Source organism: Microcebus murinus, chromosome X, assembly GCF_040939455.1.
Source record: "Microcebus murinus isolate Inina chromosome X, M.murinus_Inina_mat1.0, whole genome shotgun sequence".
NCBI lineage: Eukaryota > Metazoa > Chordata > Mammalia > Primates > Cheirogaleidae > Microcebus > Microcebus murinus.
In genome coordinates this window covers 38,366,748-38,380,300 of record NC_134136.1, presented here as the reverse complement: position 1 = coordinate 38,380,300, position 13,553 = coordinate 38,366,748, and the positions used below count along the sequence as shown (strand labels likewise).

At 46.6% G+C, this 13,553-nt stretch overlaps 1 protein-coding gene across 1 annotated transcript; it reads right to left on the bottom strand.

Annotated features, from left to right (window-relative positions):
- Positions 1–3,142: 3,142 nt before the first annotated feature.
- Positions 3,143–8,913, bottom strand: RTL9 (retrotransposon Gag like 9). The gene is made up of 2 exons (XM_012750050.3): positions 4,818–8,913; positions 3,143–4,234 (listed from the first exon to the last, which is right to left on the bottom strand). The coding sequence occupies exons 1-2, from the start codon at positions 8,829–8,831 to the stop codon at positions 4,118–4,120; spliced, it is 4,131 nt and encodes a 1,376-aa protein (XP_012605504.2). The 5' UTR covers positions 8,832–8,913; the 3' UTR covers positions 3,143–4,117.
- Positions 8,914–13,553: the final 4,640 nt, after the last annotated feature.

The following is a 13,553-nucleotide window of genomic DNA, read 5'->3' as shown; positions in this document are numbered from 1 at the left end:
GATAATGCAATTAGTCCAGAGTTTGGGCCCAAATTAAGCACTCAATAGTTAAGTGCTTGATAGATGCTAATATTAAACTGGTTTTTGCCAGTCTTGGGCCACAGATGTACTGTTAAACGTGCCCCCACAGTTTAAATAGAAGAGTTTAGATTCTGCCCCTAAAGAGTTTGGATTCTGAATATGTCCCAACAAGTCCTATATCACCCACCCACTTCCCAACCCCCTCATGGCCAAGCTTAGGTTTACAGTGTAGGAAAGTAAAAATTTTTTTCCTCTATTCTTTTATGTTCTATTAGTGGGGCCTGCAAATTAAACTGACAAAATACAGATGAACAGAAGTAAAAACATACAAATTTTATTTGATGTTAATGTTATTGATGTTAAAATTAAAATTTGATCTCATTTGATGTTAAAATTAAAATAGTTAATATTTTAATTTTTATGTACACAAAGGCCTTCATGGAAAAGAACTCGAAGGGGCATTTCCACCCTTCTGGGTGGAACCATCAGTGCCTTCAGCCAAAGCTGCTGGGAAAAGCCAGGTATATTGGCTCACGCCTATAATCCTAGCACTCTGGGAAGCCCAGGCAGGAGGATTGCTTGAGGTCAGGAGTTTGAGACCAGCCTGAGCAAGAGCGAGACCCCTGTCTCTATTTAAAAAATTAAAATTAAAAAAAGAAAAGATTTTTTAAAAAGCTGCTGGGAGAGAGGCAGCACCATTTAGGCCCCTCTCAGATGTGCAGCCGTGAGCACCCCAGAATCCACGCCACCCCCCAGCAGGGGCCTCTGTGTTCCCACAGCTGGCAGCACCCACCAGCAGCTGGGGTCAGGAGCAGGAGCTGCCCTCAAGTGGCAATGTAGGCAGCTGACTGCCACGGGGCGGGGGAGGAGTCCAGAACAACAGGAGAGGACTATCTGAGAGCAGGTGAAACTGCTGGAGTCTTCCATGAGTAACTGGAAGAAACTTTCAAGGGACTGAGTCCTATAACATAAAACTCAATAGAGACAGAGGTACGTGACATCTGAGTCTTTCTTACTTATGGGACCTTATTTTCCCCCATGGGCTAGTTACACCTGGAGAAACTTGAAAGACCATTTTGTAGCAGATGAAATTATCTCAAGTACTTGGGCATATGATAGCCCCGCTTATGAAGATGCTGAGTGGCTCTTGAAATCCTTCTAAATATAACTTTAGGATAGGTAGAACAGAGACTGAACGCTGGTTGGGTATGATTAGGCTCCATTTGTTCCATTTATCTCTAGTGATGTTAGCTTGAGGGAGAGGAAAGGCAAAAGCAAAAGGAAGAAGAATGGCTAGGGAGAAAAATAAAGAAAAGGATTGTGATTTGTCTCTATTATCATGGCTATAAGAAAATCAGCTTCATTTTTAAGACATTTTCCTTCCTCTGTACATTTTCCAGGCATGGAGTTATGAATTCTATATTATCTTTGTGTTTTTTTCAGTAGAGAAAAAACTCGACAGTGCTTTTCCTAGCTAAGAGCAATCCTAGCTGAACATGGACATCTAAACTCCTCAGGCCTGGACTAGGCCAGGTGTGAGCCAACAGGCCGAAAGAAGGGGAAAGCTGGGTGCCCAGGAGCCAGGCATCTCCCTGCGTGGAATCTGTATTTCCCAACTCATTGCACCTTTTCTTTCCTGAGGCAACAGCACTGGTGATTGAGGCAGCTGCAGGTATCCCACACAGCCAGACTTATGTACAGTGTCTTGGAGCTGCCAATTTGTCCGACCATTTTTGATTTTCTGAGAATTATTTTCCACTTCCTAGAATCAGACCCAATGTTGAGGGTAATGGACCAGTGGACTTGAGTCCTCAGAGGGGATTTGGTTTCTGCCCCATCTTTCCATCTCTGCTGCCACCAACCTAGATTGAGTCATAGGGCCAGTCACCTGGACTGTTGCAGTAGGAGACTCAATTGCTCTCAGACCCCTTCCTTCATCCTGCCTCCGAACTATTGGCAAGTTAGCTTCTAAAATATGTTTCTACATTCTATAATAAAGACATCTGCACTTGAATGTTTGTGGCAGCACAATTCACAATTGCAAGGATGTGGAAACAACCCAAGTGCCCGTCAATCCATGAGTGGATTAATAAAATTTGGTATATGTATACAATGGAATATCACTCAATTACAAAAACAGTGATTATCTAGCACCTCTTGTATTTTCCTGGATAGAGCTGGAACCCATCCTCCGAAGTGAGATATCACAAGAATGGAGAAATAAGCACCACATGTACTCACCATCAAATTGGCACTGACTGATCAACACTAAGATGCTCACATGGTAGTAATATTCTTTGGGGTTTGGGGGAGTGGGGATGGGTTAACTCACAACTAATGGATGCAGTGAGCATTGTATGGGGGAAGGGCATGCCTCTAATCCTGGCTTGGGTCAGGCAAAGTCATAACATGTAACCAAAATGTTTGTACACCCATAATATCCTGAAATTAAAAAAATAAAATGTTTCTAATCATGTCACTCCTACTGTTTCAAAAGACCTTTGAGTTATCCATTTACATGGACTATTATTGAATAACTAAATTGACCCTATCTGTATTAAATCCCCCATTATCCAGATATCTTGTCTTCACAGACTTCACCACATTCCAATCTAACTTAAGTGTGTTCTTGCTTATTGCCTGTCTCCCCCATCCATTGGAGTGGAATATTCATATGAGCAGGTCCTTATCTGTCTGTCCCTAAAACAATGGCTGACAGGTTAGATAATAAATATTGGTTTGCTGGAGCCCATTCTCCGAAGTGAACTATAGCAAGAATGGAAAAACAAGCACCACATGTACTCACTAGCAAATTGGTACTAATTGATCAACACTTACGTGCACATATGGAAGTAACATTCATTGGGTGTCCAATAGGTGGGAGGGAGGAGACGGGATGGGTATATTAACATCTACTGGGTGCAGTGCACCGTCTGGGGGATGGGCATGCGTGTAGCTCTGACTTGGGTGAGACAAAGGCAATATATGTAACCTAAATGTTTGTACCCCCCATAATAAGCTGAAATTTTTAAATATTGGCTGATTTAAGGACTCAATAAATCAAATTATAGTAGCCACAATGAATTCTTTTTTCGTAAATGAATTTTATTTGCTTTTACGATTACAAATGTAGTACATGCTTGCTGTAGAGAATCTGGAAAGTGCAGAGCAGTAGAAAGAAGAAAATAAGAAACACCCATAACCCCACCACCTGAAGGCCAACACTGCTCACATTATGTTCTAACTATCTGTGCCTGTTTGGAGACCAAGCCCCTCATCAAGACTGCTGGCCATGAAGCACAAAAGCCAAGGAAAGTGAGGGCAATTAACAACTGAGGGGTTCACCCAGAGGTCAGAGCTATAGATTCCACACAGAGGGACCAGATAAGAGCCACAGATCAAGAGGTCAGAAGCTTACAACACAAGAGCAAGTTGGGTTGCTGTAAGAATGTAGCGAGATGGTGCTTGTTAAGAGTTTAGCCTGGTGCCTGTCACATGGTACATTATCAATAACTGTTAGTCATTACTATCACTATTATTATTACTATGGGTCAAAACGAATGGTTCAGGATGGAGACTATAAACAGGGCAAGGGCCCTGGAGACCCATTTTAGGTGCTATGAGTTGGGGCATAGAGGGGGAAGTCTACTGGATTAAAAGGGTAGGATAGGAGTGGGCATCACTCTCCTTATAGGCTCCCCTGCCAGGCGAAATGGAACCAGGACTTCCTCAAGTTTGCCTGATGATACGTGGCAAAATACTCTAAGGTGTTTCTGAGGTAGGACATGATTTCTCCTGCCTAGACTTCTCCCTGGACCAAGAACTAAGACTGGCCTCAATGAAGCTGGGAGTTCAGAACCTCATACACCATATGCTCTTGTAGTCCACATTCTGATTGTCAGGGCAGGTCACAGGCATGTGGGTGAAATAGAAGGTCAAGTCAGCCAAGTGAAAGATAGGGTGGGATGTCCCTGGAGCGGGAGGCTGAAGGGTGAAGGCAACAAGGTTTCTGATGTAGTTGAATGGAATGGGTCCAGGATCCAGTCCTCAAGTTAGCAGCTGGGTCAGATATCACAGGACAAGAGTCCACGGAGAATTACTTATTGGTGGGGGCCTTCTGCCGGCCTGTGCTCTGTCCAAGGTGGTCGTGAAGACTCTCCTGGGGATCTCCATGCTCTTTCAGGTAGTAACAGCGTTTAGAAACATGCTGGTGCTAGGAGTGAGGAAAAAATAACAGAGGTGAGAGCCACATTTACTATGACAAGAGGTGTTCTTCCGAGTTAAGTTCAGCAACCTAGCAGATCAAGGAACCCAGCTAATTTATCTACTTCTATAAAATGTATTTGGGGGGAGGGGGGGAAATGGGCATTTATTGAAACCTTAAAATCTGTACCCCCATAATATGCCGAAATAAAAAAAAAATGTGACCAAGGTCTAGACTATCCAAATTCCCTAGTTGTCTGAGTCCACAATACATGTGGCTGTATGTGGGTCCCAGCCCCCAAAAGAAGACCCCTCCCTTAGAATTGGACTTGGAACAAGTATAGAGTTGGGACTGAGCCCAACCAGTTCTCTCATACTCAGAAGACTTAGGACTTTAACCAGCCCAGGCTCTCAGTAACTTGGGCAGGACATTGCTTCTCAAAGTGATTAATAACTGCAGAGCCACGCTCGCCTTAACTCAATGCCTCCCCCTTGCCCCTTCCTGACGCTACTCAAAGGAGCAAGGTGTATTCCCTATCATTGCCTCCTTATTTTTCTGCTGAAAAACCTTGAATGTATTTCCCCCTCATTACCTCCTCTGTCTGCTGCTGGGAGCTCAGTTCGTTCTCCATGGCCTCCTCATTATTCCGCTTGCAGGCTGTCGGCACAACCTGGCTTGAGTTGCCCGAGGAAGCCTTCTCTTCAGCCAGCTGGCACTCGGTATAGAGAGACCTGTCTATCAGCTCCTTTAGGCTGCTGGCCACCTTCAGGAAGATCCGACCCATTTTGGTGGTAACAGCTTCCGAGAGTCCTTCCAGAAACCTGGTCCGTAGAATGGCATCAGACCAAGACAAATGTCGGGCCAGCAGCAGGAAGTCGGTGGCATATTGCCTGACTGACTTCTGGCCCTGCTTAGGATGGCAGAGAACAGCACTGAGGATGTCTATCTCAGACAGGGAGTCATATAAGCCCTGGGATCTGCTCAGGAAAGACTTATTTTCCTCCGAGAGGGGGTTTCCTACCTCCATCTGCAAGATGGACCACCTCTCTGCTGCCCCCAGATGAAGAGACACCAGAAATGCCATTTTCTCTGAATCGTCCAAAAAACCCTTCATTTGCTTCTCCTCATCAATCTCCATCTCTTCCTCCACAGAGCATGAGCCCCGGGCTGCTTCCTGCTCTTCTAAGAGGTAATAGAGTGCTGGGGTCAACATTCCAAAGGATGGCACTTCCTTTGGTGGCGGGTTCTTAGTTTCAGGGGTTTTGGCAGTCATGTGCGGTGTAGGCTTTGATCCAGAGGCGGCGGTGTTGATGTGAGAGGCAGATGCCTCTCCAGAGTCTGTGGCTTTGATTTCCAGAGTGGGCATCATCCCAAAGGTTGTTTGCGGCGTGGACATTGCTCCAGTAGCTGGGGCCCTCCTTAGTGGCGTGGGCATAGCTCCAGAGGCTGTGGCTCTCATTTGCGGTGTGGACATCGCTCCAGAGGCTGAGGATCTCATAAGCAGCGTGGACAATGCTCCAGAAGCAGGGGCTCTCATTGGTGGTGTGGTCATCCTTCCAGAAGCTGTATGTGTCGTCTGTGGCAAGGGCACAGATCTAGAGTTCATGACTCTGGTTTTCAATGCAGACATGGCTCCAGAGGCCATGGTTTTCGTTTGGGGCATAGACATCTCTCCAGAAGCCATGGCTGACTTTAAAGGCATGGGCATTGCTCCAGAGGCTGAGGATCTCCTTAATGGCTTGGGCATCCCTCCAGAGGCCATGGCTGTTGTTTGTGCAGTGGACATCTTTCCAGAGGTTGGAGCTCTCACTAACTCTGTGGGCACAGCTGCAGAGGCTGAGGGTCTCCTTAGTGGTGTGGACATAGTCCCAGAAGCTGGAGCTCTTACTAGTGGTGGAGACACCCCTCCAGAGGCTGGAGCTCGCATTGGTAGGGTGCACATGTCTCCAGAAGCTGTGGGCACCATTTGCGGTGTAGATGTCACTCCGGAGGCCGAGGTTCTCATCAGCGGCATGGACATCCCTCCAGAGGCTGTGGACGTCACCTGAGGCATGGTCAGAGCTCCAGAACCTGTGTACCCCATTAGTGGTGTGGACATTGCTCCAGAGACTGGAGCCTTCCTTCGTGGCATGGACATCATTCCAGAGGCTGTGGCTGTCATTTGTGGAGCAGACATTGCTCCATAAGCTGGAGCTCTCAGAGGTGTAGCTATCTCTTGTGAAGCCAGGGGGGACATTAGTGGCAGGGACATCTCTCCAGAGTCTGAGCCTCTCATTAGTGGTGTGTTCATTGCTCCAGAGGCCTGGGCTCTCATTATTGGTGAGGACATCATGTCAGAGGCCGGGGCTCTCATCTGCATCCCTCCAGAGCTCATGGATCTCATGAGCGATGAGGACATCCCTCCAGAGTCCTGGGTGCTCATCTGACTGGGCATCCTTCCAGGACCTGCGGCTCTCATCAGTGGCATGGGCACTGATCCAGGGCCTGGGGCTCTCATTGGTGGCATTGACATTGCTCCAGAGGCTGTGGCTCTCCTTCGCAGTGTAGACATCCCTCCAGAGGCTGTGTCTGTCATTTCTGGCATGGACAGAGCTCCAGAGGCTGTGTCTCTCATTAGCAGTGTGGACATTGCTCCAGAAGCTGTGGTTGTCATTTGCTCCATAAACATTGTTCCAGGGTCTTTGGATGTCATTAGTGGCTTGGACAATGCCCCAGAGGCCGGAGATCTCATTGGTGGCATGGACATCCCTCCTGAGCCTGTGTCTGTCATTAACAGTGTGGATGTTGATCCAGAGAATTTTGCTGTCATTAGTGGGGTGGCTATTGCTCCAGAGGCTGTAGCTCTCATTTGTGGTGTAGATGTCAATCCTGAGGCTGTGGTTCTCATTTGTGACATGGACATTGCTCCTGAGACAGGGGTTCTCATTTGCAGCATGGACATTGACCCAGAGGCTGGAGCTGTCAATTGGGGCATGTACATTGACCCAGAGGCTGTGGCTGCGGCTGTAATTGGTTGTGTGGACATTGCTCCAGAGGCTGGGGCTCTCCTTGGTGGCGTGGACATCTTTGCACAGGCTGGGGCTCTCGTGCTCTGTGTAGACATTGCTCTGTTGGCTGTAGTTTTGATAAAGCCTGTGGGCATTGCTCCAGAAGTTTTGGTCATTGTTAACTGTGTGGACATCACTTTAGAGGTTGTGGGTGGCATTTGCTCTGTGGACAGTGGTGCAGAGCTTGTAACTGTCATCAGTGGGGTGGCCATTGCTCCAGAGGCAGGGACTGTCTTTTGCAATGTAGACATATTTCCAGAGGCTGGGGCTCTCATTAGCGGTGTAGGCATTGCTCCAGAGTCTGCAGCTCTCACTGATGGTGTGGACATCACCCTGGAGGCTGTTGCTGTCATTGGTGGAGTGGACATGATTTCAGAGTCCAGATTTTGTGTTACCCATGGGGACATCACACCAGAGCCTGGGGCTGACATCAGTTGGGTAGGCATCACTCCAGAGGTTAGGGCTGTCATTAGCAGTGGGGACACTACTTCAGTGTCTGGGGCTGGCTTTGGCAATGTAGACATTTCTCCAGCATTTGGGACTGACAGCAGCGGTGTGGACATTGCTTCAGAGTCCGGAGCTGACATTAGCAGTGAAGACATTACTCCAGAGTCTGGGTCTGACATGAGTGGGGTGGACATTCCCCCAGAGTCTCGGGTGCTTGTTGGCTGGGTTGATGTATCTCCAGAAGCTAGGGCTGACATTATCAGTGAGGATAGCGCTTCCGAGTCTGTGTCTGACATTAGCAGTGAAGATATCTCTCCAGAGGCCAGGGCAGTCATTAGCACTTTGGACATTGCTTCAGTGTCTTCATCTGTAATTTGCAATGGGGACATTGCTTCAGAGCCTGGAACTGGCATTGGCTGTGTGGACATCCCTCCACAGTTTATATCTGGCATTAGGAGTGGGGATATCTCTCCAGGATCTGGGGCTAGCATTAACGGTGTGGACATTGCCTCAGAGGATGAGGTGCTCATTATAGATGTAGGCATTGCTCCAGAGGAAGGAGCTGCCATTTCCAAAGGTGATAGCTCTGCAGAATCTGGAGCTGCCATTAATGCTGCAGACATGGTTCCAAAGTCAGCAATTGTCATCATCCCTGGAGACATTAACCCATAATCTGAAGTGGACAGCAATGGCGATAATGTTTCTGAATCGGAGGCTGGCGTTAGCAATGGGGACAGTGCCCCAGAATCTGAGGCTGGCATTAGCAATGGGGACAGTTCCCCAGGGTCTGAGGCTGGCGTTAGCAATGGGGACAGTGCTCCAGAGTCTGAATCTTGCATTAGCGGTGTGGACACTGCTTCAGAGTTTGGTGCTTCCATTAGAGGTGTAGATATAGTGTCAAAGCCTGAGGGTGTCATCAACTGTGTGGAAGTCCCTCCAGGGTTTGAGGCTGAAGTTGAGACTATAGGCAACTGTGCATGAGAATGCAGGATTTGGACGTCAGCTCTGGTCTCTGGCATTGGTCTAGAGAAGGTTGTCCCCCTGTTTTGAGGGTCAATATTTTCCTCCCTCATCGTATTGTTCAGTCGCCGTGAATGTATGGGTATTGACATATCTGCCACAGCCACAGGACAGTGTGGAGAGAGCCCCTAAAGTGATGACATTAGGGGTCCTGCTGAAGCCCAGGTAGCAAGAAAATCTGTAAACAACAAACAAGTTTAGAGGTCAAAAGTCAATATCAAGGAGGTAGAGAAACACAAATGATTCACGGTGGAGACCTGTTTTTATGTGTTGTCACGTACATGGTATAGAAAATGGGCCTATCAGATTAAAGAAGCTGTGCAGCAACGAACAACTTTGGATCCAGGGAAAATATCCCTTCTGCCTCTAACCTTTTCAAATCAACCCACCTAGTTACACAGCACAGCCTCTCAGTTTATACGTGCTGTAAATGCCAGCAACCTCAGCAGCGAGCCTGGGCAATCCTGGATCAAATGAAGCGGCAGCACCACCTTCTGGCCGTATGTGAGAAGTGCTGGTTCCTGAGCTACGTACTATCCCACCGCCGCATTCACAAGACAGCCAAGGTACTTACTGGCCCGTCTGGATGGGAAAGCCCTTTGCCCCAGGATAACCATTAGTTCCTCAAGCTCACTGAATCCTGCCAGCGGTTTAGTTCCCATTTTACCACTCTGATGGCCCTGAATGTCCTCTTCAGGAAAAGGAAGGTATTTATCTGGTCAATGACTGGGAGCAACATTCTATGAACTGAAAATCCTGTTTATTATTATCATCATTATTATTAATAACAACCACCACCACTACTACTACTATTTATTGCTCACTTATGTGCCAGGTACTGTACTTTAGGCAACTGTACACAACTTCCTATAACGTGCATGGCTTTATAAAGCATTATTCCATGTGGGTCTTACAACATCCTATGCAATAGATAATATTATTATTCCCACTTCACCAGCTTTCTCAGATTAGCTGGAATTGAGGCTAAAATAGAATCACTGCAACAGCAACAAAATGTATATCTTTGACTTTCACACCCTCCCGGAAGTTGCCTAGTATTTGGCATCCCTAAGGTTGTATTCAATTATTTCTCTGACATCCTAGACCATGGCTCATGTGAAGTCCAGTCTCTAGTATGTACATATTTCAAGTTCCTCTGATGACATGGGGGTGGACAATCCCAAAGTCCTACCCGTCCAGCCCTGCTGTCATAAGCCTCAAAAGAGGCTCTTTGACACAGAGCTTGGAAACTAATGTAAATATTACACAATGTTGACATGTCCCCATAGCCTACCCAGGCTAAAACTGGAAAACGTGCTACTTGGGGACAATGTAACAAAAGTCATCAACCTAGTGGCCTTGGGCCTTCATAATAATAAAAAGAAAACTAGCAACAGAAATACCGACAGCGAATATTTCTTGAGGACGCACTGACTGGCAAGCACTCTGCTAGGCACTTCATGTGCATCATCTCATTTGATCCCCACAGCAACACGAAGAGATTTGGGTAGCATTCTTCCTTCATCTTACAAATGAGAAAATTCAGGCCCAGAGAAGCTTAATAACTTGCCTGCAGTCACACAGATTCCCAGGTCTGTTCACCTTCAGAGCCCCCTACTCTTCATCACTATTGTGCTACAGTGATCCATTTTCCCCCCTTACTCAGTCACATTACCAAGACCCCTTCCTCTACCTCCAACCCTGAGATGGGGTGTCATAAAGGAAATGCTGGCTTCCTGCTGACACCTTGGTTATTGTAATTGGTTCAGCGGGAAAGATGAGTCCAAACAGTGGTCATAGACCTCCACCTCTCAGCTTCAGAAAAATCCCTGAACATGCCACAGTCTCCCACCAGGCAAAACCCAGAAAGATCTTACCTTGCCAGTGACAGAGGAAAGGGAGAGAGTATCCTTTGCGCCCCCAGCTCCTTTAGTCTGGACAATTGACTTATACCCTGTGCCCAACCAGTTCATTAAAGTAAGACCCAATACCAGCAGCTGTTCTCTGCAATCTCCCTTAGCTATCCCCTGCCACGCCCCCCTGCCCGCCAGCCAGCCTGCCCGCCCACCCGCTGTACTGCTCCTGACTTGCTACTGCTTGCTCTGTCTCTCTGGTCCCAGATTCCTGCCTCTATATAGGCTCTGACATTTGCCTCTGGCCGCCTTGTACTTGACAGCCCTCCAGAAGCTCCGCTTTAACACTTGGCCTATGCAACTCCACCCCACTCCCCCTCACCCCCAACAGTCCCACCGGCCTCCACCTCACCCCACTGTGCCTGCCTCTGGGGGTCCTAAAGAGAAGAGGAGATTGGCACAACTAAGGAGATGAGACTGAAAGGGTCCTGACTCAGGAAATAAGACATATGCCCTCTGCAGTTGGGCAGACACAGAAGTCCTGGGGGCCGGGCACTGCGATTGGTATGCCATGGAAGTACAGGCAGGGGCTTTGGGGCCGGGGAACTGGGGCCAGAGACTGAGTGCAGCAGTGTCGGAAACATTCAAAAAGATTCGAGTGCAGGGAAAGCAGAGCCTGAGAGGATGGGCAGTGGGGGCTGGGGAGCAAACACCACACTAGAGCCCTGCAAATTGTGATAAAAACCAAGCCAATGTGCCCCAGGGTCAGAGACACACGGGGAAATCCGGCAACTGGTGTCCCTGCCACAGGGCTAGGATTCAACAGCAAGGCTCCATGGATTTCAGACAGCTGGCAAGAAAACCATGCCAGTTTTACGCATACCAGGTGAGGGCTTGTTCATAGAAACAGAGCCACAGTCTGCTTTCTAGAACTGGGGCACAAGGTCAGAATAGAACTAGCAGGAAGGTTTACCAGAATCCTCCACTGTCTTCTTGAATCAATACCACTTAAAGCCTCAGTCTAAGGGCAGAATTGGTCCCTGAGCCCTGGATAGGGCAAAGCCTGCAGGTGAAGTTCAAGTAGCCCAGGCACAGGGAAGCAGAGTTTGTTGAGGGAGGCATTCAGGTTGTTGTAAACCTTATAATTAACAACCAACAGTAACTGCGCACTCGAGCTAAGCACTACATATGCATTATATCTTTCTGGCCTCCCCGCAACACCTGTAAGGTAGGCACTGGCGTCATTCCCATTTTATACATGGGGAAATGGGCTTAGAGAAGGCTCTGTGACCAAGGTCACAGAGCTAGTAAATGGCAAAGCCCAGATTTGAGCCCCATTCAGGCTGGTTCCAAAATCATTGTCTCTCTTTGTAATCAGACAAGTGATTAAAAACCCAAGGTGCTCTACTCAGTGCCATTCCCCCTCACCCCCATATCACCAAGCAAGGAAACTTTCTTACAACAAATGGCTGAATCATTGCAGTAGTAATAATAACAATAATGAAAATACAAACTAACCTTGCTTGAACTGTTCCCATATGCTAAGAATGGTGCTAAGAGCTTTCACCAGCATTATCTCATTTGGTCTTTACAACTACCCTGCGAACTAGGTCCTTTTAATTCCCAGTTTACAGGTAAGGAAACTGGGCTTCAGTGAAGTGAACTGACATGATGAAAAGCACACAGCCCTATCTTACTCCAGAGATCACTATAGTATACTACTCAAAAAGAAAAATTCCAGTCATTCTCCCTTCTCCTCTAAACCAAAAAAAAAAAAAAAAAACAGTCACAGAAAACCCTCTATTACCAACAGCATCATAACAATTATTATTATTATTATTAATAATATACCTAACAATAAAAAGCTAACACTTACTGTGCCAGGCACTGGGCTAAGCGTTTACCTACATGATCTCACTTGAATACTCCCAGCATTCCTATGAGATAGGGACTATTATCACCTTCATTTTCCAGATGAGAAACCAGAGGCACAGAGAGGTTAACTAGCTTTCCTAATGTCACACAGCTATAGAGCACTTTATGTTGTTTATGTCCTACCATCACAATTTTGGAAATAACCTAAATGCCTAATGTTAGAACATAATTCATTTAATGATAAAATGAATCATGGTGCAGCTGTAGCAGCCACTAATGTAGCCATTGAAAATTATATTCTAGCATGAACATAATGATCTGATTTTTATAAAATAGATGTGTAGATTTTTGCATAGAAAAAGGAAAGCCTGGAAAGATATATACCAAAATGTCAACAGTGGCTATACTTGAACAGGGGGATTAGAGGGGATTTTTATTTTCGTTTTCCTTATCTGTATTTTCTCATTTGTCTATAATGGACCCATAATACTTAAATAATAAAAGTTAATTTTCTTTGATCTAAGGTTCTATCTCTAGCCCTTTCCACTCCCCTCCCTGTATGCTCACTCTAGGGATCCCCAACAGCCCCTACCCACACAACCTTTGTCCCCAAAGAAGCTTAGTGGTTGCACCACTAGGATCTTTGGTCAGCAATGACCTCTGAAAAGTGTCTCCAAAGACTGGCTTTTATTTTATATTTTTTGATGTGTTTTTACAAAAAGATTTCTTGTTTCTCTAACTTTTATTTATGTTTAATAATTACATAAGTCATCTAGGAATATATTCTCAGGATAAAAACTTGAAATCCTCCATATAGATAAAGCTAAAGTCCTCAGACTACCCCACCCCCTATCCCTACAAGTCCCATTCCTCTGCCTGTGCACAGTTGGGTGTGTCTCCTTCCAAACTTTTTCTAGCTGCAATGGCATTCAGAGTTCATATCATGCAATTGCTTGCAAAACCCAGTGTGTGCAAAGAGCTACAGTTAGAAAACCATTCTGGCACTGGTCACCCCAGGGTTCCAAGTTCTGGCCCACTGTGACTGTTTTCATCAGCCCGCTTCTAAGGAGGCTACTAAGAGGGAGT